Source organism: Phaenicophaeus curvirostris, chromosome 2 (assembly GCF_032191515.1).
Source record: "Phaenicophaeus curvirostris isolate KB17595 chromosome 2, BPBGC_Pcur_1.0, whole genome shotgun sequence".
Classification (NCBI taxonomy): domain Eukaryota; kingdom Metazoa; phylum Chordata; class Aves; order Cuculiformes; family Cuculidae; genus Phaenicophaeus; species Phaenicophaeus curvirostris.
The window spans coordinates 118478536-118505049 of record NC_091393.1 but is presented as its reverse complement, the minus strand read 5'-3'; the positions used below and the strand labels follow the sequence as shown (position 1 = coordinate 118505049).

Sequence of the window (26514 nt, the reverse complement as noted above, 5' to 3'; positions counted from 1 at the left end):
GCTGTGCCAGGAGAAGTTTAGATTGAATATTAGGAAACATTTCTTTATTGAAACAGTGGTGAAGCCCTGGCAGAGGCTGCCCAGGGCAATGGTGGAGTCCCTGTCCCTGGAGTGGTTCAAAGAACACATGACCATGGCACTTCAGGATGTGGGCATGGTGGTGTCGGTGTGACAGTTCGACTTGGTGATCTTAGAGGTCTTTTCCAATCCTGAGGATTCTATGATTCTATTGTAAACCAAAGAAAATGTGTGCTCTGAGGTGACCTGGCACAGTCCTGACTTCACCTATGAGTTCACCCTGTAAACAGAGGCCACTGAGGCTGGAGTTGGGATTGCCTCCCTCCCTTTATTGTTCTTTTGAGTGTGGCTGGGGAACTGAGGAGCAGAGCACACAGTGGTTGTGTGACTGTGCCAGGGGGAGTGAGGGAGCAATGGCAGGCAGGCACGTCATGCACAGTTAAGATGTTTGGCTATGCTCACCTTTTTGCCTGATGGTACCTGCCTTTGCAGCCCTGTTTACACATCATTTTTAACATCAAGTGCAATGCTGGAAGTTTTATGGCATGTGCAGCTGTGTATATGACTCCTGCCAGGTGTGGGTTTGGCACAGAAGGAGCACAAGAGGGTCTGGAGGCACTTGCCTGCTTCTTTGGGCTGTGAGTTGTTAACACGTGGCTGCTCCAGCACCAAGGTAGCAGTGTCTGCGTAGGGAAACTGGAACATGAATCCAGGGTTGGGAGTGTGCTGCAGTGACAACTGATGGTTTTGTGACTAATGTCCCTGAAAAACAGGACAAAGTTGCCTGAACCTGTTTTTTTTTGGCAGCAGAGCTGTTTCTATAGCTTGTAATGTTGTTTTTCTGTGCATTGAAAAGGGCAGGGGCCTTGCAGAAAAACAAAACAAAACAAAAACATCCCAGTAAGTGATCCCATCACAAAGCGTATCCCAAATGCACCTACTCGGTTGCACAAGAAGCCTCTAACATTGGTCAACTACAGGATATGAAGCTTTGAAACCTTAGTTAGTCTTTTAGCTGAAGAAGCTCTGATGTCTCGGTGGCTTCTCCCTGGGAAGTTAAAATTGCAGCAGATGGACAATAAGTTATTGAAGGATGTCTAGTGCAAAAAAAAAAAAGAGAGAAAGAATTCTGACTTTTGTAATGAAATTATTTCCTAACTGCAGACCATATTGCATCAGTGGATGCAGAGAAAAAAATAGAACAGGTTTTTCATTTTTCTCTTTGTCCAGCAAAATGATGGCTGCCCCAACCCTGGAGGTGTTCAAGGCCAGGCTGGATGGGGCTTTGAGCAACCTGATGCAGTAGGAAGTGGCAGGGGGTTGAAACTGGATGGGCTTTAAGGTCCCGTCCAACCCAAACGATTCTAAGATTCTGATTCTTTATATTTCTTTGATTCCATAATAACCTAGGAAAGGAGAGTAGGAAAAACGAATCAAAAAGGTGATACACCCAGACAAAACCCGCAGTGTGTTTTGAAGTTGAATATTCCGTTGATATATACAGGAATTTTGTCTTGGTAAGGAATAGGGGACTGGGCTTTCATGAAGAGGTGTCTTGAGTCTCAGAGCTGTGTTAGCTAGGAAGGTGCTTTTGCTGGGTAGGTTTTGAGGTGCTTGGGTTCAGGCTAGGCTGGCAACACAATATCGGCGATACTTAGTGGATTTGCCTTTTCTTTTGTTTCCAAAGTCCTGTTATTCACCTTATCACCGTGAAGCTTTAAAGTGATCCAAAGTGTTTACAGAAAAATTGTCCTCGTATGGGAGGTGCTCCAGCCCTCTGATCATCTTTGTAGCCCTCCTCTGGACCCATTACAACAGTTCCATATCCTTCTTATGTTGAGGAGTCCAGAACTGGACACGATACTCCAGATGAGGTCTCACAAAAGAGGAATAGAGAGGCAGAATCACCTCAATCGACCTGCTGGCCATGCTTCTTTTGATGCAATCCAGGATATAGTTGGCCTTCTGGGCTGCAAGTGTACATTACCAACTCATATTGAGCTTCTCAGCTCATATTGAGCCTTCGCTTGTATCATTGCTATGCTATGAAACCATGGGATTCCTTCTTAAAATGATTTGCTTTTCAGTAACATACTGTGATGGAGTAGCACAGTGATAATGTTGCTCTTTGTTCTGTTCAGTTGTTGTAGCCGTTGGTGCTGACAAGACGTCAGAGACTCATTGTCTACTGTATTTATGGCATTTGCACCACCTAGAAATGTGGATGGCCCAAAGCTACAGACCAAGATGAGCACATGGACTCCACTGAACCATCAACTCATGAATGACAAGGCAAGTTCCGCAAAAATGGGTGAAATCCATAGAATTACAGAGTAGCTGAGGTTGGAAGGGACCTCTGAAGAGATCACAGAATCATAGAACTGTTTGGCTTGGAAGAGACTTTAAAACCCATCCAGTTCCAACCCCCCTGCCATGGGCAGGGACACCTCCCACTGGATCAGGCTGTTCCAAGCCCCATCCAGCCTGCCCTTGAACACCTCCAGGGATGGGGCAGCCACCGCTTCTCTGAGCAACCTGGGCCAGGGCCTCTCCACCCTCACAGGAAAGCATTTCTTCCTAGGTTCTCATTTCAATCTCCTTCTTCCAGCTTCAAACCATTCTCCTTCGTCCAGCTTCAAACCATTCTCCTTCGTCCTTGATCACTCCCTGATCAAGAGCCCCTCTCCAGCTTTCTTGTAGGTCGTGATCATGTGATCCAGCCCCTCAAGGCAGAGTCAGCTGGAGCGTTTGCTGAGGATCTTGTCAGTCAGTTTGGAGTATTCTCAAATTCCCAGACACATTCTCTGGTTCACTTCAAATTCTCAAGTCCTAGAAAAATTTAACTTCTTTTTTTTGCCTGTGTCAGTCACAGGCAATGGAAAAAGAACATAAAGACTTTGTTTACTATTAGAAGTATTTATGTATCAAACACACATACAGTCTTTATTATGTATACATATATACAAAACCTAATATGTAAAAATGGAAAGTTTTCATGTACATTGTTTAAAGTATACAAGTATTTTGTTCAAGTATTGTTATTTTGCCAAATCAGTTGGTTTTAAACAAAAAATGTGTATTCATTCCTTAGTGAAAGTTACCAAATCATTCTTTTTTCTGCACCAAAAGACTTCAGTTTAACCCCAGTGCAAAGTGAGTGTTGGTGAAAGTTTCTGAGTGGCTGGTGTGCTCCATAGGAGCAGATCGTAGGAGGGACCTTAATGTCCATGCCCTGGCTTTTCTGCTAAGCATGACAGTGACGAGGCTAACTTGATATTTTGGAAATAGCAGTGATGCACTCGGTGTATAAATATCGAGATGCATTTCCTAACCTCCCACTCTGTGCACTTTATCTGGGATGTGCTGACATAACTGAGGGGGTTTTGGCTCATATATCACCAGGAGCATATTCCTCCCTCAGAATCCCATTTAAGTTTCTGTTGATGATTCATGGAGTTTAATCCAGAGTGGGCCATTACATCACATAGTCTGGCTTCCTGGGTTCCCAGGGCCCTCTTGTTTCACACAGTTCTCCCAGGCTTGAGATCACTAACTAGAATATGGCTAAAATATATCACCCATGAAAGTAAGCAGGCTTCCTTTGGAGTTATCAAGAACTGAAAGTTTCATCACTTCCCTAATAGTTTTCTCATTATTAATCCCCCGTAAAAACATGAAAAGATGAAACCTTGTTTTGTGCCCAAATACCTCCAGCATTATCTTCCATCATTTAAATCTTCTCCGCTAGCTCATTAAACTCTTCTGTAACCGGTACTTTTCCTTGTGGAAGGACTTTTGCCCTGCTTCAAGCCAACACTTGAACTTTTCTTGATAATCTAAACAGATAGAGCTCTTTGAAGTCCTTTCAATCTGGCATATTCCCCAGTCTTTGAATCATTTTAATGTCTGTTTCCTACAGTCTATAAAACGTATTTTTACAGATGTACATCACTGGTACAATCTGGCTAGCAGTAAGTATGTGGGCAAAACCACCCTTTCCCATCTTTTTACTGCTCTGCTCCTTAGGCAGTTTGATCTTGCACTGGGCTTCAGCAGAACTCTCAGGGGCTCAGCTTGGATCGCTCTGTGCTCCAGCACTTAATGATGTTGTGCCATCTAAAGTGGCCTGGGCAGGCTGGAGAGGTGGGGCTGTGCAAACCTCATAAAGTTCAACAAGGCCGAGTGCAAGGTCCTGCACCTGGGTCAGGGCAATCCCAAGCACGGTTACAGGCTGGGCAGAGAATGTGTTGTGAGCAGCCCTGAGGAGAAGGAATTGGGTGCTGGGGGATGAGAAGCTCAACATGAGCTGGCAATGTGCGTTTGCATCCTGGAAAGCCAGACGTATCCTGGGCTTCATCCAAAGCCGTGGGACCAGCAGGGCGAGGAGCGGACTCTGCCTCTCCGCTCTGCTCTGGTGAGACCGCATCTGTAACCCTGCATTCAGCTCTGGAGTCATAGAATCATAAAATCATAGAATAGTTAGGGTTGGAAGGGACTGTAAAGATCACCTAATTTCAACACCCCTGCCATGGGCAGGGACGCGTCAGATCAGGCTACCCAAGGCCCCATCCAACCTGGCCTTGAACATCTCCAGGGATGGGGCATCCACAACTTCCCTGGGCAACCTGTTCCAGTGCCTCTCCACTCTCATGGTGAAGAAATTCCTCCTTATGTCTAGTCTAAATCTGCTACTCTCCAGTTTATACCCATTGCCCCTAGTCCTATCACTGCAAGCAAACTGGGCCAGGGCTGCACCAGCCTCGCAGGAAAACATTTCTTCCTTAGAACTCATCTCAATCTTCCCTCTTGCAGCTTCAAACCATTTCCCCTTGTCCTGTCCCTGCACTCCCCCAACCAAGAGCCCTTCCCCAGCTTTCCTGGAGCCCTTTTCAGTATTGGGAGGCTGCTCTAGGCTCTCTGCAGAGCCTTCTCTTCTCCAGGCTGAACAACCCCAACTCTCTCAGCCTGTCCTTGTATGGGAGGTGCTCAAGCCCTCAGATCATCTTTGTGGCCTCCTCTGGACTTGCTCCAACAGATCCAAGTTGGGAGATGATTTGCCTTCTCTTGGGTGGTGATTCAGTTGTGGGGTAGAAGAGTCCCCAGCAGCATTTGCAGCCAGAGGTGGAGGGATTTGCCAGGTAGCCTTGAACTTGAGCTTATTTAAAGCCACCTGAAGGCATGGATGTGGTTGGCAGGTCTCTGGAGCGGCTTTGGCTTCAAGCTGCATCCAAAGCCAGCCAGCTCAGGTACAGTATAGCTATAACTGCAAGGCATTGGAGGAGAGGACACTAAACATTGCCTTGATTCAGGCAGTGGGTTATTATACCAATTTTGGGCCATTCTGTTGCTAATTAATGCTTCCAGGTGCCTGGAGTAGGCAGAACTTTCTGACAGAGCTGGCTCAGATGTATCTCCAAGAATGCTGAAAGCAAATATGTGTCCGTCTTTGATCAAAGACCATTAACATTGCTTTCAGTTATATAAATAGCTCCCTGCTTCACTTGAATTATCCAGCCCAGAACTTCGTTCTTTGACTATTCATTGCTTGCTTGTGGCAAATCCTTTTCCAAGTTCAGCTTGTTAGGCTTTTATTTTTCTTAACTTTGCCAAGTGTCCCACATGCAAATAAAGCAAATAATAACTGTTACCATGCAAATAAAAGCAATGTCATTTTCCACCCCTCCTGCTGAGAGAGACAGAGCTAGTTCTGTCAACTGCTGTACCAGACATCACCATTGATAATGTCTTTCTCTGCAGGAACCTTCTTTGCAGGCTGTCATAGCAGTAACGTATTTGGAGTTTATAATGATCAAGCATGTTTTCCTGGTTGTGGTTAATAGCTGTTTTTATGTGCCATTATATGCTGGGCATTTTCCTCTTTGATCTGTCTTGTGGAATAATAATCTACAGCATTTCCTCCCTTCCTAGGTCACAATCCTGAGTACAGAAGCAGTTTTGTGGTGGTGGTAAGCCATGTGCTAGTGCTTTCAGGTCTAGCTCCCTATGGATAAAGGTCAATGTCATAAATAATAGAATCTATATATAACCACAGAATGGTTTGGTTTGGAAGCAAAGTCCACCTGCTTCCAACCCCCAGCCGTGGGCAGGGACACCCCGCACTGGATCAGGTTGCTCAAAGCTCCATCCTGCCTGGTCTTCAACACCTCTAGGGATGAGGCAGCCACCACTCCTCTGGGCAAACTGGGCCAGGGCCTCCCCACCCTCACAGGAAAACATTTCTTCCTAAGGTCTCATCTCAGTCTCCCCTCTTGCAGTTTCAAACCATTCTCTCTTGTCCTATCCTTGCATTCCCTGATCAAGAGGCCCTCCTTGGCTCTCCTGGAGCCCGTTTCAGTACTGGGAGGCTGCTATGAGGTCTCTTCTCCAGGCCTTCTCTTCTCCAGGCTGATACAAAGCAAACTCTCTCAGCCTGTCCTGAGATAGGAGGTGCTCCAGCCCTCAAATCATCTTCGTGGTCTCTTCTGGATTCGCTCTGATAGCTCCATGTCCTTCCTGTGCTGAGGGCTCCGGAACTGAAGAGGAATCCTCTGCTGTATTTTGGTACTTGCCACCTTTCTTGTTAGTTATCACAGTACAATGGCCAGGGAACAAAGACTGGTTTTACTGTTTTACTCCTAATGGTCTTGCTGCATTAAAATTAAAATGAACTGACTGTCTGAAAAGCAGCTGGGGAGACAATGACCTGGGGATGCTGGTGAAGCTGACCACAAGCCAGCAAAGAGGGCTGCCACCATCCTGCTGTAGGTGGCACGTCAAGGGAGGTGATCCTTCCCCTCTACTCAGCACTGGTGATGTCAGACCTGGAATGATGTGTCCATTTCTAGCCTCCCCAGTACAAGAAAGGCATGGACTTACTGGAACAAAGCCACTGTAGGGCCACAAAAATGACTGAGGAATTGGAGAATCTGATGTATAGGGAAGGGTTGAGAGATCTGAGGTTGTTCAGCCTAGAGAAGAGAGGGTCGTGGAGGACCTTACCAATGTGTACGGGTACTCATCTGAACATGGCCCTGAGCAACCCGCTTTAGTTGATCTGAGCAGGGAGTTTGGACCAAAGGATCACCACAGGTCTCTTCCAAACTCTTCCATTCAGTGACTCTGTTTATATTTTGTAGATTGTTTTCCCAGCTGTATTTTTCTTAGGACATATTGAAACCCCTTTAAATATTCAATGTAATTTGTTTGTGTATGTTTTATAGGTATTTGAAGAAAGAAGAGCCCTGCTTGGAAAATGGGTAAACTTTTCTCTTTAAATATATATTTACATACATTCATGAACTGATGAAGAGATGACTCTAAAGGGACTGTAAAACCTCTCCTATTTTGAACAAGGGGTTCATTTTCCTGATATGCAAGTAAGCTGTAACTGCTCTACTTCTAAGGAAGGTAAAGGTGTAAATTCCTTCAGTGCCCATGTTCTGTAAGCTCTGAACTCAGAAAATCATATTCCATTATCAGAATGATCTGAAATGGGATAAGAAACCCTGGGAAAAGGCTGTGAAGTCATCAAAGAGTGTCCTGGACGTTTAGGTGTTGTCAGTGACTGCTAGCAGGACTTTGAAACCTGTAATAAATGACTTGTTATCTACCAAGTGCACACATACAGCTGCTAATCCTGTAATCATTGAGCTTCTCGTGATTTCTTGCTGTCATTATCTTCACAGCTCCAACGTGAGACAGGAAAGTGTGGTCACCCTGCTTTGCAGCTAAAAAAAATGAGGCACAGAAAGACATGAGACAGGATTTGTCTGCCCCAGCCACAAATGAGTCCCTGTTAGGCATTCGGGATGGGGTTTTTCTGGATGTTTGAAACACAATATTTAAGCCTGGCTGGTTTGGTCGTCACAGGCTCGTTGCATGGTCAATAGAGAGAAAGTGGTGCTTCCCAAGGGTAATTCATCTCAATGTAGGAGAAAGGAACAGCCCTCTAGAGGTACCCATTTCTTTCCCATAGCCTATGGGAGTCATAGTTTGAAAGGAATACAGTTCCGATTAAGCTACTTGGGAAGCTGATTGCACAGCATGCAATGGCACAAGATTTACCCTAGTCCTACACTTACTTACTCATTAAATATCGCATTGTGCTTTCTCTATTATAAGGAAAAATCCATTTACAGGCTGTTATGGGAAAGTGGCCATAATCTACTCAGTCTCCTATGCAGGAACTTGGACTGAGAGACTTAATTGCAATGAGTGAGTGAATTCAGCGCAGTGTGTTAATATGGCTTGGTTGTAACTGTATGGTTGAGGCCCGTAGCACAACTTTATAAATGGAACCAAAGAACTGCTTACGTGGTCACGTGATACACAAGCTAAACAGAAATACGGGCAGGTTGCTACTTACCATCATGCTTCAATAAAGAGTATGTGCACAGTAACTATTTCATAGAGTCATAACATTGTTAAGGTTAGAGAAGACCCCTAAGCTCATCCAGTCCAACCGTCAGCCCAAGCCCACCATGCCTAATAAACCACGTCCCAGAGTGCCACGGCCACACATTTTCTGAACCCCTCCAGGAGTGGGGATTCCACCACTGCCCTGGGCTTCACCAGTCTTTCAGGCGAGACGTTTTTCCTCATATCCAATCTAAACCTCGCCTGGAACAACTTGAGGCCATTTCTTATCATCATATCACTCATTACTTGGGAGTAGAGACCAACACCCACCTCACCCAACCTCCCTTTAGGTAGCTGCAGAAAGCAATAAGGTCTCCCTTCAGTCTCCTCCTCCTCAGGCTAAACAATCCCAGTTCCCACAGCTGTTCCTTGTAAGACTTGTTCTCCAAGGGTATTTCAACTAATGATGCTTATTATTCATGCCTAATAGGTCACTCATGGAAATTTATTGCATATGAACTAGCCTTTACAGACAAGTATTTTGATTTTAAGCTCATAAGGATTATTCATCTTGATAGGAAATATGCTTTCACTAACTTGTTGACATGCACGCATTTCAATAATAAGTAATTTCATGGACACTGAGAAAAGAAAATAATAGAATCATAGAATCATGGAAAGGTTTGGGTTGGAAGGGACCTTAAAGATCATCCAGTTCCAACCCCCTGTCATGGGTAGGGACACCTCACACAAGACGAGGCTACTCAAGGGCCCATCCAACCTGGCTTTGAACCATCTCTCCAGCTTTCCTGGAGCCCCTTTCAGTACTGGAAGACCGCTATAAGGTCTCCCCAGAGCCTTCTCTTCTCCAGGCTGAACAACCCCAACTCTTTCAGCCTGTCCTTATAGCAGAGGTAGTAATTTAATGGTTACTGCTCAAAAAATACTTTTTAGTGTGATAGTCAGTAACTGACAGACTTAAATCCTGGCTCTTGAAAACTGTATTATGTTTTACAATGCCTGTGGGATGTATCATGACAAAAGGATAGAAGCGATTTCAATAGAACCCCTGATGAAGAAGCCAAACCCTGAAAACAACCTTCTTCCAGCCATCCATGAGTGTGCTGAATCATCTTCGGAAAGGTTAAGTTTCTCACCCTTCATATGATACCAGATCAATCACTTTCCTCATGCTTTTTCAGAGCTAATTGTCCTTGAGCTTCTGTCATCCATCATAGAGATTAAAAGGGTGCAGACAGCACAAAAGCTGCTCTTAACTCCTTCTGGAGCCTGGGGCATTATATGTGGTATGTAAAGCCTGGAGCACCTTGAGTTTGGGAGAAACTGTGTCAAGAAGTCACAGTGGTCTGAACGGGCTTTTTATGCTGGTGCACATGACCCTCTCTTAGTGCTCTCAGGAAGCATGGATGAGATGAAACTACTGCAGGGTGGGTTTATGTGCCTGGGAACTCATATTCAGTGTGGCTGTAAATGCTTTATTATGAAACTGGAAGGCTGAAGTCTGTCCTAAGACAAGAACTGTTAAGCATTTTCAGTAATATCATAGAAGGATAGAGTGGTTTGGGTCAGAAGGGACTTCAAAGCCCATCCAGCTACCACCCTGCCATGGGCAGGGACACTTCCCACTGGATCAGGTTGCTAAAAGCCCCATCCCACCTGGCCTTGAACACCTCCAGGGATGAGGCATCTATAACTTCTCTGGGCAACCTGGGCCAGGGCCTCACCACCCTCACAGGAAACAATTTCTTCCTAAAATCTCATCTGTAAGTCTCCTCTCTTTCAGCTTCAAACCATTTTCCCTTGTCCTACCCTAGCACTCCCTGGTCTCGAGCCCCTCCCCAGCTTTCCTGGAGCCCCTTTCAGTACTGGAGGCTGCTCCAATGTCTCCCCACAGACTTCTCCAGGCTGAACAAGCCCAGTTCTCAGAAACTGGAAGGCTGAAGTCTGTCCTAAGTCCAGAACTGTTAAGCATTCTCAGTGATACCTGGATGATGGAATGGAAAGTACATACTTATCTGCAGATGATACCAGGGTTGGAGGGATTTCAAGAACTTCAGAGATTGGAAGGAAGAATGAAGTGATCTGCAGTTTGATAATGACAAGTGAAAAGTGCTGCACATAAGCATGATGTGTACAAAAACTGCAGATCTGAGAAAACCCAAGTATGTAGCAGTTCTGCATAAAAAATTACTGGGAATCATGGTGGATCATGACCCAAATATAAGCTGACAGTGAGTTATATTGTAGTAGAGGGAAATATCCCAAAGGGCTGTCTGAAGTATCCGCAGTTCTGGTCCCTGCATTCTGAGAAAGCTGAGAACCCACTGGGGATACTTCTGAGAACAAGTCATAGGTGGGAACAGTCTCAGGCCCAGAAAATATGAAGAACATCCCTTTACTCCTGGGAAGATGGAGAAAAGATGTAATAACTTCTCCTGAATGACACACAAAAGATGTTCAAAAGGAGGAAGGGAATGATCTGATCTCTGTGTCCACATTGGATAGGACGAGAATTATAGAATGATTTGAGTTGGAAAGAACATTTTCAGGTCATCCAGTCCAACTCCTCTTGCAGGATCAGGGACATCTTCAACCAGATCAGGTTGCTCAGAGCCCAGTCCAACCTGGCCTTGAACGTTTCCAGCGATGGGGCCCCCACTACCGCCCTGGGCAACCTGGGCCAGTGTTTCACCACTCTCATAATTTTTTTTTTCCTTAAATCCGGTCTAAATCTGCTCTCCCTTAGTTTAAAATCATTATTCCTTGTCACAACAAGCCTCACTGAAAGGTCTGTCCCCATCTTTCCTGTAGCCCCATTTAAATACTGCAAGAAGTCATGGGCTTGAATTGCAGTGATGGTGACACAACTTAGACACCAGCAAAATCCAGCGTTACTGATAATTCAGTGCCAGAATAGCTTGCCTAGGGAATAGGGGTGGAATCTCCATCGCTGGAGTCTTTTGAGAACAGGTTAGACAAACACTTGTCAGGAATGTTTTAGGTAGAGCAAATCCTGCCTTGCAGCAGGAGAGGAGCTCAATGTTTCTCAGCCTTTTTACACCGAAGGACCACCCAGCCTTCTGGGAAAGGTTGCCTTCTGTGGCCCTGGTGGTTTTCCTTCACAGCCACATAAAGATTAGATTAAACTTCATGTGCTTGTTGTTTATTTATAATCTTCCTGATTTTATTTGCATGCATTCAGGGACTGTGTATGTGCATTTTCATTTGGTTGTTGTTTTCCAGTTGTGCCACAGAACTTCAAGCTATTGTGGTCCATAAAATGCAGGCTGAGAAACAATGAACTACTGACCTGAAGGGATTCCATTTATCTGTTTCTATGCTGCCCCAAAGGGCATGGGACCAGCGATGCTGTCACCTGCACTATCCAAGATGTGCAATGGGGCGACCTACAATTTTTTGGCTGTCTCAGATTGCTCTCAGCTTTGCCAAGGATTATTGCTGCACAGAGTGGAAGCAGTGGTGGTGTAGTGGCGGCAGACCGCATGTCACATGGCTGTTCCTATGCCTGAGTATTTGCAGGCTTTGATCCTGAGAGAGGCATTTGTGATTAACTTCATTTATATCAACCCAAATAGGATCGCAGAATCATAGAATGCTTTGGATTAGAAGGGACCTTTAAAGCCCATCCTGTCCCAACTCCCCTGCAGAAGCAGGGACATCTTTAACCAGATCAGATTGCTCAGAGCCAAATCCAACCTGACCTTCACTGTTTCCAGGGATGGGGCCTCCACTACCTCTCTGGGCAAACTGTGTCAGTGCCTAACCACCCTCATTTTAAAAAATCTCTTCCTTATACTCCCCAGATACATATAAAAGAGAAATTATCCTTCTGTCTTTCAGGTGAAATCCTTTTGATGGTTAAGCTGTGAAAGGGTTAACATCTCTCCATTAATTTTTCTGGTTTTTTTCTAGTTGCTTTTATTCTGCATTTCACCCAGGGCAAATGCCTTGACATGCTGCCTCTCAGCCTCCCTTTCTGCTGTGTTCTGCAAGCCAAAAATTCCTCTTGTTAATTTAAAAAACATAAAAGCATTTTGCTCTACCTTTATGCTCAGTGCTGTTGTGCTGACACCCAGGTTAATGAGTTGACAACGAAGCTGGGGTTGAACTTGTGGATGAAGACACCTAAGCTCAGTGTCTGCAGGTGATCTGAGCATCTCAGCTTCCGTTATAGCCAAATGAGATGTAGACAAGTCAGGGGAGCCCAGACAGTGATTCAACTCAGCCTGTGGGCTACATCTTCTGCTACTAATTTATACAGCACATCTGAGGGTTCCCAGCTACGGGAGTGTGCTCATCCACACTATGAAATTGTTAGCACGTTCCCTGGCACAGTTTTGGCTACCTGGGCTGATAGCACTCTTCACATGTTTTTCAGAGACCATTTGGACATTAGGCTGGGCCAGGAGCCATGCCAAATACACTCTTTGGATCCAGCCACCTTGTTTTGAAAGGCAAGAGGATGATAGTGTGGACATGGGCATTATCTACCTCTTGGTCTCGTTACCGAACTCTTGGTCTCTCATATCATGACAGATAAGATGCAGGACTTGCAGGCAACTGTCACCCTTGGAGTGGCAGCTTTAGGCTTTGCAGGATCCCCCACAACCCAGGGCACTGGTGTTTGGGCAGCTGATCCCCATCCCAGTCTCAGCAGACCCCTCACCCACAGACACCTCTTTACCCAAGGCTGACTCCATGCTGGGTGCTAGTGGCTGCTGCTCAGGAGTACTTGTTGTCACCAGGCTGCCAGCTTCTCTTCCTCAGCAGTCTTCCTGGGAGCCTTCTCTTGCAAAATTTCACTTTTAGTTGTTTAACTATAGCAAGTGAAAACAAAACTGAACAGATCCTAGGGGCTAGATACTAATTGCTGACACGGAGCTGCTTGGCAGCAGAGATGTTTATGATTTTGTTGGGTAGATTAGTGTATCTTGTGGATATGAGGTACTTGTCTGCTTCATTCCTTCTCTTCTCACCCAGGATGCAGGTTTCCAACAAATCCCTTCATCAGGACTGGGAGAATATAGTTGGGGAGGGAGGGGAAAATTGCTTCTCCCTAGGTGAATAGTCTCCATAGAATCACAGAATCACAGAACGATTTGGGTTGGAAGGACCTTAAATTCCACCCAGCTTCAGCCCTCTGCCATGGGCAGGGACACCTCCCACTGGATCAGGTTTCTCAAAGTCCCATCCAACCTGGCCTCCAACACCTCCAGGGATGGGGCAGCCACCAATTCTCTGGGCAACCTGGGCCAGGACCGCCCTGCCCTCAGAGGAAAACATTTCTTCCTAAGTTCTCATCTCAATCTCCCCTCCTGCAGCTGAAAACCATCCCCTCTAGTGCTGTCCCTGTGCTCCTTGATCAAGACTCCCTCTCCACCTTTCCTGGAGTCCCTTTCAGTACTGAGAGGCTGCTCTAAGCTCTTCCCGCAGCCTTCTCTTCTCCAGGCTGAATAGCACCATATCTCTCAGCCTGTCCTCAGATGGGAGGCACTCCAGTGCTCGGGTCATTTTTATGGCCTCCTCTGGACTTGCTCCAACAGATCCATGTCCTTCCTGTGCTGAGGACTCCAGAACTGGATGCAGGGTTCCAGGTGAAGTCTCACCAGAGCAGAGCAGAGGGGGACAATCTCCTCCCTCATCCTGCTGGCCCCGCTGCTTTGGACACCGTTGTCTTTGTGGGATGCAAGTGCCCATTGCCAGCTCATGCTGAGGTTCTCATCCCTCAGTACCCCAAGTCCTTCTCTCCAGGGCTGCTCTATCTGCTCACAAGCCATTCTGTGCAAGAGCCTCATTGACTATAGACTTTATTCCAATATTTGCAGGGCACAGGGATGCCTGCATGTGATTGTAACCCTGTAGCTTGTTTGAGTCAGCAAAGGGGCCTCTTTAGGTTAAGCAGCAGAGTCTCTGTACCTTGGCACTGAGGCCCTGGGCTCTCCTCTCAGTGCCAGGCTGTGTTATTTGTGTGTGTGCACTCACGGATTAATTGTAAACTCATCGCAGAAGCAGGCACTGAGCCCTCTGCATTGCCGGCGTAGCCTGATGTCACACAACCCCTGCGGAGACATTGTTCGTTGGGGCTCGGGGAAAGGCATAGAAAAGGAGAGAAGTGTTCCAAGGGGAAAGGCATAGAAGAGGGAAAAAGCGTTCCTAGCTGCGGATAGGGAAGGTGCAGCACCTTGAAAAGGGGAATCCAGTCCAACTGGTTGGGTTGCTGTAATCAGATGCAAGGGGAGGAACTGTGGAGAAAGGCAGCCAAATGTAGGATGGGGACATGCTTGCTAATACTGGAAAAGAGACAAATTATGTTTCCCTAACTACCTGGCTGCTGCTGAATGCAGGGGAGAAGAAGCTGTGTGCTCCCATGCTCCTGATTGTGTGGTTTAAACGGAGTTTCCCTTGCAGTGTAAGCCCAGGCTGAGGATGCTGAAAGGATTTACATTATTGCAAGACCGGTGGCAGAATGGGAAGAGTTAAATAGGAGCAAATATTCTGTCTCCTTGAAAGAGAAGCTAGATTTGCTGTGATTAGTTCACTTAATCCCTTGGTATGGAAGAGAGTAAGCCAGTTACTCCCTTGTCTCTGGAACTTGTATGGAAGAAATTTATTCGTTGTAAAGGGGTGATTGCAGATTGTTTTAATGAGAAGAGGATGTAGCTGCGATCACAAATGAGAAGTCTGCTTTGCCCACTCACCAAGTGACAGAGGATGTCTTTCAAATCAAGCTGAGGGTGAGAAGGGGACAGGCAGAACCACCTCTGGTTCACATTTGGCTGATTTAATCCTTGGGGAGCATGTTCCTAAGCCCCAAATCTAAGGGTCCTGATTCGGATTTTCCTTAGTGCTCTGCTAAACATCCTTAGAGGTGAAAATTATTTGCAAAATAGGAGTTGGAGGAAAGGGTGTATTCCTTAATTCCCTGTGTCTGAAAAGGCATTGGCACTTGGGAGCTCCTTTCTATTTGGCTTTTCTTCTCTCTGGGATCTCAGGAAAGCCAGTCCCATCCTTTCTTCATACTGACCTTCTTGAAGGTCTTGCAGAGGTGTTTGCAGGAAGAACTGCTATTTACTTCTTAGAGTTTATTCTCCATTACTGGAATTGAAGACGGACAAGTATAAATAAAGGAAGAAATAAAAGGTTGTTTTAAAATGATCTGGGAAGAAATCACTTCTCAGTTCTGCACAGTGTATTTTAAGCTCATATTTTGCCAGTCCTCCACTTGACCTTAGATTTTGTAGGAGGAAGCAGAGAAAAAATAAATCTGAATTTCTAGTCTGTTTTGTTGTGAAAGGGAAAGGAAGGAACTTACCCACCATAATAATAACAACAACAAATATCGGAATAAATGCATATTTTTCTTGTTATTTTTAATTTTTGGAGGTCACATTTAAATTAGGACCTCAAATGCCCCTGAGGTTAAATGTAAAACTGAATGTGGTGTGATCTGAGCTGTGGAGAGCAAGCTGTCAGGAGTGGTGAGTTGGCTTCAGGAAGCAATTCTATGAGAGCATCATGTGTTTTGGGAATGGCCAGTGCCTGAGAAAGAAACAAATGGGGAATTCCCCAAACAGCTCAGTTTTCCCTTTGAAAAGAAGGTGAGTTTGGTTCCTGGCTCCTCTTCCTGTTCTGGGATGAGGATGGTGCAGGACTTCTCTGAAATCCATATTTCACCTGCAGAAAGCTCTACTTAACTGTTTCATCACGCTGCCTGCAGTTCCCACCAGGTATTTCGGATGATCCCGCCTGCAGCGCCGTGGTCCTTTGCCATTTCCTCCCTCCTGGCACTCCGTGTTGCCCTCGCAGCCGCGACTGCTCTTGCAGGTTTTGAGACAGATTGCACAGATTGTGGCGATGAGGTCAATCTCTTCCCAGGAGATTCCTGCTGACAGGGCCCTTTCCATCCTCTGCTATCAACACAAGTTAAACACCAGCTACTGCCACCATCGCTCCCACCCTGTTTACACAGCTCTGCCTGGCTCCACTCAATGCCGTGTTGTTGCCATCACAGCAAAGAGATACGTGCTTGTGTGGTTACCTAAGTGCTCCTTTCTTCCCACAGCTGTTTTAATCCTCTTTTCTCGATCCCTGTCATAAGCATAGAAACGCTGTGATTGATCTTTGTTACTTGTGCCACAGATTTTCCTTGTGAGACATGGGCAGGTTATTTAGTTTCTCTCTGCTCCACTTTTCCGTAGTGGGGATTTCTTTCCTACGCAGTGGGATTGTGAGAATAAATGCTTTATAAATTGTAAAGCACTCAAATATTGCAGAAATGGGGTCATATAAGTGTCAGAACAGACGATGAAGCATCAGTGAATTCATTATAGTTTGGGACCTGATCCTGTAACCACAAATCTCAGCCTCCTTCTTTTCCTTGTGTGAAGCCAAATCTAGGAACTGGTCCCAGGAGCGGAGTCTTGTAAGCATGAATGTGTCCTGGACTGGGCCATACTAGATGCTTTGAGGATTATAAATCATAAGTTAAGTGGCTTCAGAGTTTCTTTTAATGTAGCCTCTCCATTTGTTCCTAGTTCCTACGTGCTTGCTCTTGAGTGAGTCACCAGAAGCTGCTGCTTATGCATTTTCCCTTGTCTCAAATGCGTGCTTAATTTCAAGAAGCTGATTCTCCGGTTTCTCAGAACCTGCAACTCCTTTATTTTCAGTTTGACATGTGGACAGATGGTCAGAGGCGGAGGATCCTGGTGGACCTGTTGGAACGCTGCTCTTTGTCACAGCTGAAATTCTGCGCAAAGCAGCTACAGGATCGAGTCCCCACCGAGGCTCTAGATTTTACCACAAGGCTTCCTAGAGTCCTGTCTTTATACATCTTCTCTTTCCTGGACCCAAGGAGCCTCTGTCGATGTGCACAGGTAAAAAAGCCAACACGTATTGAAGGTTCAGAAAGTCAGGTCAACGTAGTTAAAATAAAGGATAAATACACTGCTATTATCACTACTACTACTACTAGATCATTTGAGCACGGTGGCTAAGACTCTAGAATTATATTTGCATGAGATAAAGTGCTGGGAGTTGATGCCCAAAGTAGTTCTGAATGAATAAGTTCAGCTATTGGTGATGCCATTACTGTGTTAACATAGTGGTTTGTATAATATTATGAATATATACAAATCTCAGCCTGTTTCAAGCAAGGTGACGATGTGATGGAGCATAAGAGCTGAACAGGGGTCCTACAGGAAAGATGTGACAGATGTTTTAGCAAGACTTGTTATGACAGGACAAGGAGTAATTGTTTTAAACTAAAGGAGGGAAGATTTAGACTGGCTATGAGGAAGACATTTTTTACAGTCAGGGTGGTGAAACACTGTCCCAGGTTGCCCAGGGAAGTGGTGGATGCCCCATCCGTGGAAACATTCAAAGCCAGGCTGGACTGGGCTCTCAGCAACTTGATCTAGTTGAAGATGTCCCTGCTCCTGCAGGGGCATTGGGCTGGATGACCTCTAAACATCCCTTCCAACCCAAAGCGTTCTATTATTCTATGAATATGAGCAAGAAAATGTTCAGAATGGGTCTATCAGACTCAGGGAGTTGATGCCAGTTTTCTCAGTGGAAATTAATAAAGGTTTTATTCCAACTACTGCATGCTTATCGTGTGGAAGTGCAGGAAGTTGCCCCAATCAAGCTGAATTTTTTTCTCTTGGCTTGTGATTTTTGGAGTATTTCACCAAGTGCTGGAGATCAGCTAACCCATAGACACTGAGTATGTCATGAAGACCTTGAATGATTTCTGTGGTTTAATGAAAGATTTAAAGGGGACATAAGCAATGCTGAGAATTGAACTAGTTCAAAGACATAGGGGAATTACATCTATAGCAGAGAAGTCTCTTGCTGCAGTCTTGGAAGATTGAAACACTGAGGTTTTCAACTTACTGGCCCTTCACAGGTGAGCTGGTACTGGAAGTACCTGTCTGAACTGGATCAGCTCTGGATGCTGAAATGCCTGCGTTTTGGCTGGTACATCAACTTCTCTCCAACCCCCTTTGAGCAAGGAATCTGGAAGAAACATTACATTGAGATGGTGAAGGAGCTGCATATCACGAGACCAAAGGTACTTATCTACCAACGCTGGAGATAACAGATTCACAGAATGATTTGTGTTGGAAGGGACCTTAAAGCCCAAAGTTCCAGGCCCCATCCCATGGGCAGGGACACCTCCCAGTGGATCAGGTTGCTCCAAGCCCCATCCAACATGGCCTTGAACACCTCCAGGGATGGGGAGCCACCACTTCTCTGGGCAACGTGTCCCAGGGCCTCACACCCTCTCAGGAAAATATTTCTTCCTGATATAGTCTCAATCTCCCCTTGTTCTGCTTAAAACCATTCTACCTAATCCTGTCCTTGCACGCCCTGATAAAAAGCCCCTCCCCAGCTCTCCTGTATACCCTTTCAGTACTGAAAGGCCACTAGGAGGTCTCCGTGGAGCTTTCTCTTCTCCAGGCTGAACAAGCCCAATTCTTTCAGCCTCTACTTATATGGGAGGAGCCAGCCCTTGGATCATCTCACCCCAGATGTTTAGGACAAGTGGGAAAACTGGGCTAGTTGGGTGCCTAACAGCTTTCCTGCTCTATCTTCCTGTTATCTCCCAGAGGTAAAATGGAATAAAAATCACTTTAAATCAGAATCTAAACTCATGTGGTGCCATGTGCTCTACTTTCCCATCATCCATCCCTGGTAGGGCACAAGTGAAAATCTCTCTGGTCAGGAGAACCAATCACCAAGGTCTCACTCTGCTGGCCTTTGAGAGTGTTCAGGAGCAATATTCTAAATTTCCTTCTCCAGCACTCAAGGCTGTTCACCTCTTATTTTGCTCAGTCTATAGAGAGTACAGTAGCTTGCCTCAATCTGATAAGCAGAGCTGGGATACCCAGCATCACCCTGCTGACATTTCACTCAGTTTACCTGGTGGCAAGGAAAAAAGCACCCATTATGTGTGTTACAGCCCATGGTCTTGTCTCTTTCTCTCTTCTTCAAAGGTGGCAGGGCCATCTGGGCGAGGTGGAGCATTGCTCAGTAGCCGTTGCTTTCTCCTGAGATTCATTGATGCCACATCTGGTTTGCAGGGCTGTGAAGGTGCGATTCTTCTGCCCTGAATTCAGAACCCTCTATTTTTAACTAAACTCCCTCATAGCCCCTCTCTGTAGTCAATGGGGAGAAGCCAAAGCATCTCAAAAGCAGTTGAGCTCAACTTAACACAGATGTGGGGACACGGGTGATGACATGCACTGCCAGGGTGCCTGTTTCTGTCCACTGACCATAATGCAGCCTGGAGAGACTAATTTTGAGGCAATACCAAATTCTCAGAAGTCTAAAGTTAGGTAAAATGAATCTCACTTTCATTACAGGCTAAAATTTACTTCATTTTTTTCCTACTCTCTTATCAGACTCCTTCAAAGGATGAATTTGTAGTAATTGATGTGCAACCAGTAAGAAGTAATGTCCCAGAGTCAAAACTTTCCGTGCTGGGGAAGAGGACAAACAAGGAGAAAAAAGAGCTCCCACCGTGGCGTTTGTCAGACAGGCATCCTACAGACACCATCCGATTCAACTACCTCGACAACTACGATCCCATCGAGCAGGCTAGGCAGGCGTAAGTGCTTAATCTCTTCTCTTTTGCTTTCTCTGCAACGTAGGGTATGGCCGTGTCCTTCGCAAACTTCCTCTGCCTGTGCTCCCAGCTGCTTGGAAACGTTATGGTTCAGCAACCAGGTTGTAAAACCGCTTTGCCGCTCTTTTGGCTTTTCTTGGATTGATCTTGGATTTGGTGCAGTTGCAGATGCATTGCTTTGTGCACTTTTAGTGCAAAGCTGGGGCAGATATTTTAGTGTCTGCCTCTAAAACAGGCTGTAACACCTGGGGAAGTTACATAGCTATAAAAGGAAGAATTAGGACAAGGGTTTGTTCAAGAGCTTTTAAATAAAGCTGCAAGGTTAAGAGGAATCTGAGGTTTTTTACACAAAAAAAGGAAGAGTGAATTAACTATGATGAAGCATAGATCTCTCACTTCAAGGATCTTCTTGCTGAAAAAAAGTTTGGTGATTGAATGGGGGTGCAGGTGTAAGAGTATGTATGTACCACACAACATACAGCAGACCTTAGAGCAGCCTTCCAGCATTTAAAGGGGGCTCCAGGAAAGCTGGGGAGAGGCTCTTGATCAGGGAGTGCAGGGATAGGACAAGGGGGAATGATTTGAAGCTGAAGGAGGGGAGACTGAGATGAGATCTTAGGAAGTAATGTTTTCCTGTGAGGGTGGGGAGGCCCTGGCCCAGGTTACCCAGAGCAGTGGTGGCTGCCCCATCCCTGGAGGTGTTGAAGGCCAGGCAGGATGGAGCTTTGAGCAACCTGATCCAGTGGGAAGTGTCCCTGCCCATGGCAGGGGTTGGAACTGGATGGGCTTTAAGGTCCCTTCCAACTCAAACCATTCAATTATTCTATGATTTAAATAATGCATGGCATTTGTATCTATGCTGTGTGGGAGAATCCCTAGATCCATCAGTTCCTGAGCTCCCAGGATCTTCTGGTCAGCAACTGGCAAAAGAAAGGCATTGCCACCCTGAAATCGTTTTGCAGATCAACTTGTGTTAGGACTGCCCCGTGTCCTTTGACACATCTGTCATTGGATATTTTCAGAACTTTAGATCCATGGTCAGATTCACAAGCTGAAGAAGGAATGAGGAGGCTGCCATGGTCACCTGTGTGCAGTGCTTGGCCCATTTCTCATGCAAGCCTCTCTTAATCTCACCTCTTATTTTTCATGGGCTCACAGCAGTTACCTCAATTGAACTGATCATAGAATCACAGAATCATTAAGGTTGGAAAAGACCTCTAAGCTCATCCAGTCCAACCATCAGCCCAACCCCACCGTGCTGATCAAACCAAGTCCCCAAGTGCCAAGCCACACATTTTTGAACCCCTCCAGGGATGGAGACTCCTCCACTGCTCTGGGCAGCCTCTGACAGGGCTTCAACATTCTTTCAGTAAAGAACTTTTTCCTGATATCCATCCTAAGTCTCTCGTGGCACAACTTGAGGCCATTTCCTCTTGTCCTATCACTTGTTACTTGGGAGAACAGCCCAGCACCCACCTTGCTCCCACCTCCTTTCAGGGAGCTACAGAGAGTGATGAGGTCTCCTCCTCCAGACTAAACAATCCCATTTCCCTTAGCTGCTCCTCATAAGACTTGTTCTCCAGACCCCTCCCCAACTTCGTTGCCCTCCTCTGATGCGCAGTAACTTGTGAAACCAGTAATGCTGTCATTAATCTGAGCCCGGTGAACAGGTAATGGATCAGCTTGACTGTTGCCAAGCTCCTGTGTGAGTCCCTGTGAAAAGGCTCTCACCCAGCCTAACGTGCAGAGAGGAGGAGATTCCTGTGCACTGTGCCAACAAAAACCTTGGGAACCAATTCAGCCACAATGAAAGTATCCAGACTGGGCTTTAAGTAAACAACTGGTGGAGCTGATGTTAGCCTGGTGCACAGGAACAATCAACCCATGAATTACTCCAGCCGAGAGATTACTTGGCTAAGCAGTCGTGCACTTGCGTAGGCTCTTTCTCAATGCGATTAACTTTGCTGGACCCACCGCTCCTCTGGGGTGTTCCGCAAAGTTCCCAGTGTCTGAGCAAAAGCCTTTTATGAATCATTTTTTAATCCGCGTCCCTTAGTCCTAGGATACTGCACTACTTCAAAGAGCTTTCCAGTTTCCACCTCACCCTCTTTCTGTGGTGTGTTTCCAAACTCTAGCACGGTTTTGGGGGAAAGTTCTTCAAGGCTTTTAACTAAATACATTGACAAAGTGCTTCTTGTTCTAAATGGATGTCCTGAACTTATTTTTCACTTATGTAGCAGCTCCAAAAGCTTTCTGTGAGGCTTAGGGTTCCCTTGTGCCGGCCACAATCCAGTGTCAAAAATGAGATGAGCCTTTTTTTGAAGAGTTTAATAGACACAGCTGACAACCAACAAGATGCACCAGATGCAAATGATTCTGAGTTGCTAATGATACAGTAAACACACTGACTTTTCATCTCCTAAGTGAGATTTGAGCCTCTATCCATTTGTGCAATGGAGAACATTTTAATGCAGAGTGTTCTAGCAAATCTAGCATTTATCCGTAATTATAGAGGATTATTGCAAGGAGAGAAGTGAATTCTGTGAGATTTGCTTGTTTATCAAGGATCTCCTTTTAATGTCACTTAAGCTGAAAGTAATTGCTAGTCTGTAGTCTCGTCTGTAATGATTATTCAGCAAGGCAGGTGTGCCATTCCAGGTGCTGACCCAGCTTCCCAGCTTCGTTTCTGTGGTCACATTGCCCACAGTCCCCTCCCCACACCCTTCCCAGAAGTTCTCCTGCACAGAATGCTTTGGGTTGTAAAGGACATTTAGAGGTCATTCAGTTCAACCCCCCTGCAGAAGCAGTGATGTCTTTAGCCAGGTAAGGTTGCTCAGAGCCCCATCCAATCTGGCCTTGAATATTTCCAGAGATGGGGCCTAAACTACCTCCCTGAGCAACCTGGGCTAGTGCCTCACCGTCCTCACAGGAAAACATTTCTTCCTTAAATCCAGTCTAAATCTCCCCTCCCTTAGTTTAAAACCATTGCTTCTTGTCCTGTCACAATATGCCTCACCGAAAAATCTGTCCCCAGCTCCCCTGTAGCCCTTTTCAGTACTGGGAGGCTGCTCTAAGGTCTCCCCACAGTCTTCTCTTCTCCAGCCTGAACAACCCCAACTCTCTCAGCCTGTCCTCGGATTGGGGGTGCTCCAGCCCTCAGACTATCTTTGTGGCTTGTTCTGGACTCACTCAAAAAGGTCCATGTCTTTCCAATGCTGAGGACTCCAGAACTGGACACAGGGCTCCAGGTGGGGTCTCATCAGAGCCAAGTAGAGGGCAGAATCACCTAAGGGTCTACGTAGAGTAGAGTAGAGTAGAGTAGAGTAGAGTAGAGTAGAGTAGAGTAGACTATTTCAGTTGGAAGGGACCTACAAGGATCATCTTGTTCAATTCCCTAACCAATTCAGGGCTGACCAAAAGTTAAAGTGTGTTGTTAAGGGCGTTGTCCAAATGCCTCTTCAACGCTGACAGGCTTGGGGCATCCACTACCTCACTAAGAAGCCTGTTTGCAATGTTTAACCACCCTCCTGGTAAAGAAATACCAAGAAATGCCCTATGTCCCATCTCAATATCTTGCTTCTAGGCAGCTCTGCAGGGACTGGGTCTTCTGCACTCCACTTGGCTCCTGGTCTGCAGTAGGAACAGTAGGACCATTTTTCATGCTCGAGTGTTCCTCAGGCTTTCAGTGGAGGTGGCAGTGGCAGCTAACGGGTGGCTTGGGCAGGTGTAGAGTGCCTGTCACCAGCAGTACAAAAGCAGAGTGGTCAGAGTGACCCACTGTGATGCTAAACTTTGTTCTGGACGGCTGATGAAGGCCGTGCTCAGCCAACTGTAGGGAGTCTCATGAGATGATCCACCTCGCTGTAGCCTGCAGGCTTAGGCAGACTCTGCCTGACCAGTGTTTGGGGTTGTAAGGTAGAACAGAGAACTGAGATAGAGATCTTTGACCCCCCAAGCTGTGTCAGGTATGGTTGTTCTTCAGATTAGATGAATTCTTGGAGCTCAAGGGCATAACAACCGCTCTTTGTGTAACATGAATGCCAGAAGTAATAGAATCTATGTTAAATGAGATTCCTAAAACAGTCGGAGCGATTTCCCAAAGTACAGGGTTTTGCAAAGGTACGCTGGGAGAGGAAATGGGGTTTGCAGCTGTCTGAGTGCATACAAAGAGGAATGAGCGTTTTCTTCAGCTTATGAACATGTGTGAAAAGCAGAACCAGCAGAAAAGCAGCAGAAAGCCAAAGCGATGGCAGAGAGAGGAGAACCAGAGAGGGCACTGGAAGGCCAGCAGGGTGCCTGGGAAGCTGTGAGTCAACAAGCCATTCTTTCCACTTTAGTTCTGCTGTGCCGAGGAAAACCAGACTTGCAGAGAATTCCTTGTGAATAAAGAAGATTACATCAAAGGAATACCTGACGCTGTCATCAAAGCATTGTGTGTTCCTAGTCACTGGCCACTTCTTTGAATCCAAATTAATCTGCCTCATGCCAGGTTAAATTTTGCAGAATTTAAGAGGCAATGAAAAAAATAAGGTTTTCCTGGACCCAGTTAAAATCTCCTCTTGAGCTGGACCTTGGTCTATGTTTGCTTTCTGGTCCAAAGAGAGGTGAGAACTCTCCCATTCATCACAACAGGGTGTCCACACTGCTGCTGAAATTTTGTCATTTAAATGTAATTTAATGTTATTTAAACGTCATTTAATGTTATTTAAACCCATCCCAGAGGTGTCCAAGGCCAGGCTGGATGAGGCTTTGAGCAACCTGATCCAGTGGGAGGTGTCCCTGCCCATGACAGGGCGTCGGAACTGGATGAACTTTAAGATCCCTTCCAACCCAAACCATTGCATGATTCTACGATTGTATGAAAAACAACTGACTAAATTTTCATACAGCAATTGGGTGAGGGTTTGCCCTGGACAGTGCTGGTGCTCCATGTTACTGGGGAGAAGAATCATAACACTGTGCCACAACTGGGTAGTGCCCAGAACCCAGCAGAATGGTGTTCATTTCCAGTCTAGATTATATTTGAGATTTTACTGGGGCTGTTTTTCTGATGGATATTTTTGTTGCTTGCTGGCATCAGCCTTTATTATAAAACTGAATGGCACCGAGGAGCCTCTGTGGCAAACATCACTGCAAGCATGAAGGAGAAGAGACAGAGATCCTGAGTGTGTGCACTGCTAGGTTCTATGGTTGAGATGGGATCGAGTGAGAAAAGCTTCAGAGTCACTGAGGAGTGAAATGAAGAACTGCGCCAATCAAATGCATCGCTGAGGGAGTGACGAGGCGATAGAGGAGAGATGCAGACAGGGGTTGAATTACAAATTGCCTGGAAGGGGTTATCAAAGTCTCTGGGTAGAATTATAGCTGTGACTTTCGGCGTTGCTGCAACACATGTGTACAGTTTATCATCAGGTTGACTTCTGGTAGGTGGGATTTGGTTTCTGCCTGGATTGTCCAGGTAGCTTTTTATTCATAAACAAACAACCTGAGTCCAAGGCGGGTGGATCTGTCTCTTTGGGCAAAAAGCAAAGGTGAAGTGAAAGATTTTAACTAAAGCACGGAACCAACTTAGCACATTTTCTCTGGGACTCTGCTCTCCTGCCAAAGGACCTAGAGGGGCAGTTCTTTCCGTCCATGCATGTACAATTCTGCTGGAAGGCATTGAGTGTTCGTGCTCCTTGTTGCCAATAAATCAAAAGGATTGCCTCCCACTTTATCACGAATAATGAATTCCAATTCCAGCCTCACACGGGACCTCTGCCAAGAATTCTGTGTCCTTGTGCCTCAAGAAGGAGCCCTGCTACTTCTCATGACAACAGCTCAGCCAAAATGCAAGCTCCTTCCCCACCCCCCCAAGCCAGCTCCGGGCTTCTGGAAGCCGGCACTAATTCAGTTAGATAATTTATGGACGTAGGCCGGCTCTAAAAACAGTTGCATATTGTCCTGAGTGTTTACCCAACGAGAAAATAATTACTTTCGGTAATTGTTCTGTCAGCAGCCTGGGCCTAGTTTCTGACAAAAAGGGGTTGGCTTGCGTGAGAAGGGCACGGTGCGGCACAGTCCTTCCAAATCCCCAACGCCTGTCTCTTGCTTGTCACGTCGCTGAATAGCCACCTCTGTTAGGCTGGTGGGAATTCAAAATGTTCCTTAAGGGAGGTAAGCAGAGTGAGAAACAGTGAGTTCAGCACTGGGAGTGAGAGATCTGCCGTCCTCCTCTTGGCTCCAATGCCCTTTTCCTTTGCAGCTTTGAGAAAATTTTCCTTAGTGCTTGTATTTGCATAGAATCACAGATCAGTTTGGGTGGGGAGTGCTAACGCCCATACAGTCCAACCCCCTGCCCAAGCAGGGACATCTTCAACCAGATCAGGTTGCTCAGAGCCCCATCCAACCTGGCTTTGAGTGCTTCACAGAATCATGGAATGGTTTGGATTGGAAGGGACCTTAAAGCCCATCCAGTTCCAACCCCCCTG

At 46.0% G+C, this 26514-nt stretch overlaps 1 protein-coding gene across 1 annotated transcript in view; it reads left to right on the top strand.

Moving 5' to 3' along the window:
• FBXO16 (F-box protein 16) overlaps nt 1-26514 on the top strand; it is a 31684-nt gene that overhangs the window by 3661 nt on the left and 1509 nt on the right. The window contains exons 2-5 of the mRNA XM_069850728.1: nt 7239-7274; nt 17085-17291; nt 18323-18487; nt 19821-20026. Coding sequence (XP_069706829.1) covers nt 17091-17291; nt 18323-18487; nt 19821-20026 — 572 coding nt within the window. The 5' untranslated portion in view covers nt 7239-7274; nt 17085-17090. The remainder of the gene's footprint in view (nt 1-7238; nt 7275-17084; nt 17292-18322; nt 18488-19820; nt 20027-26514) is intronic.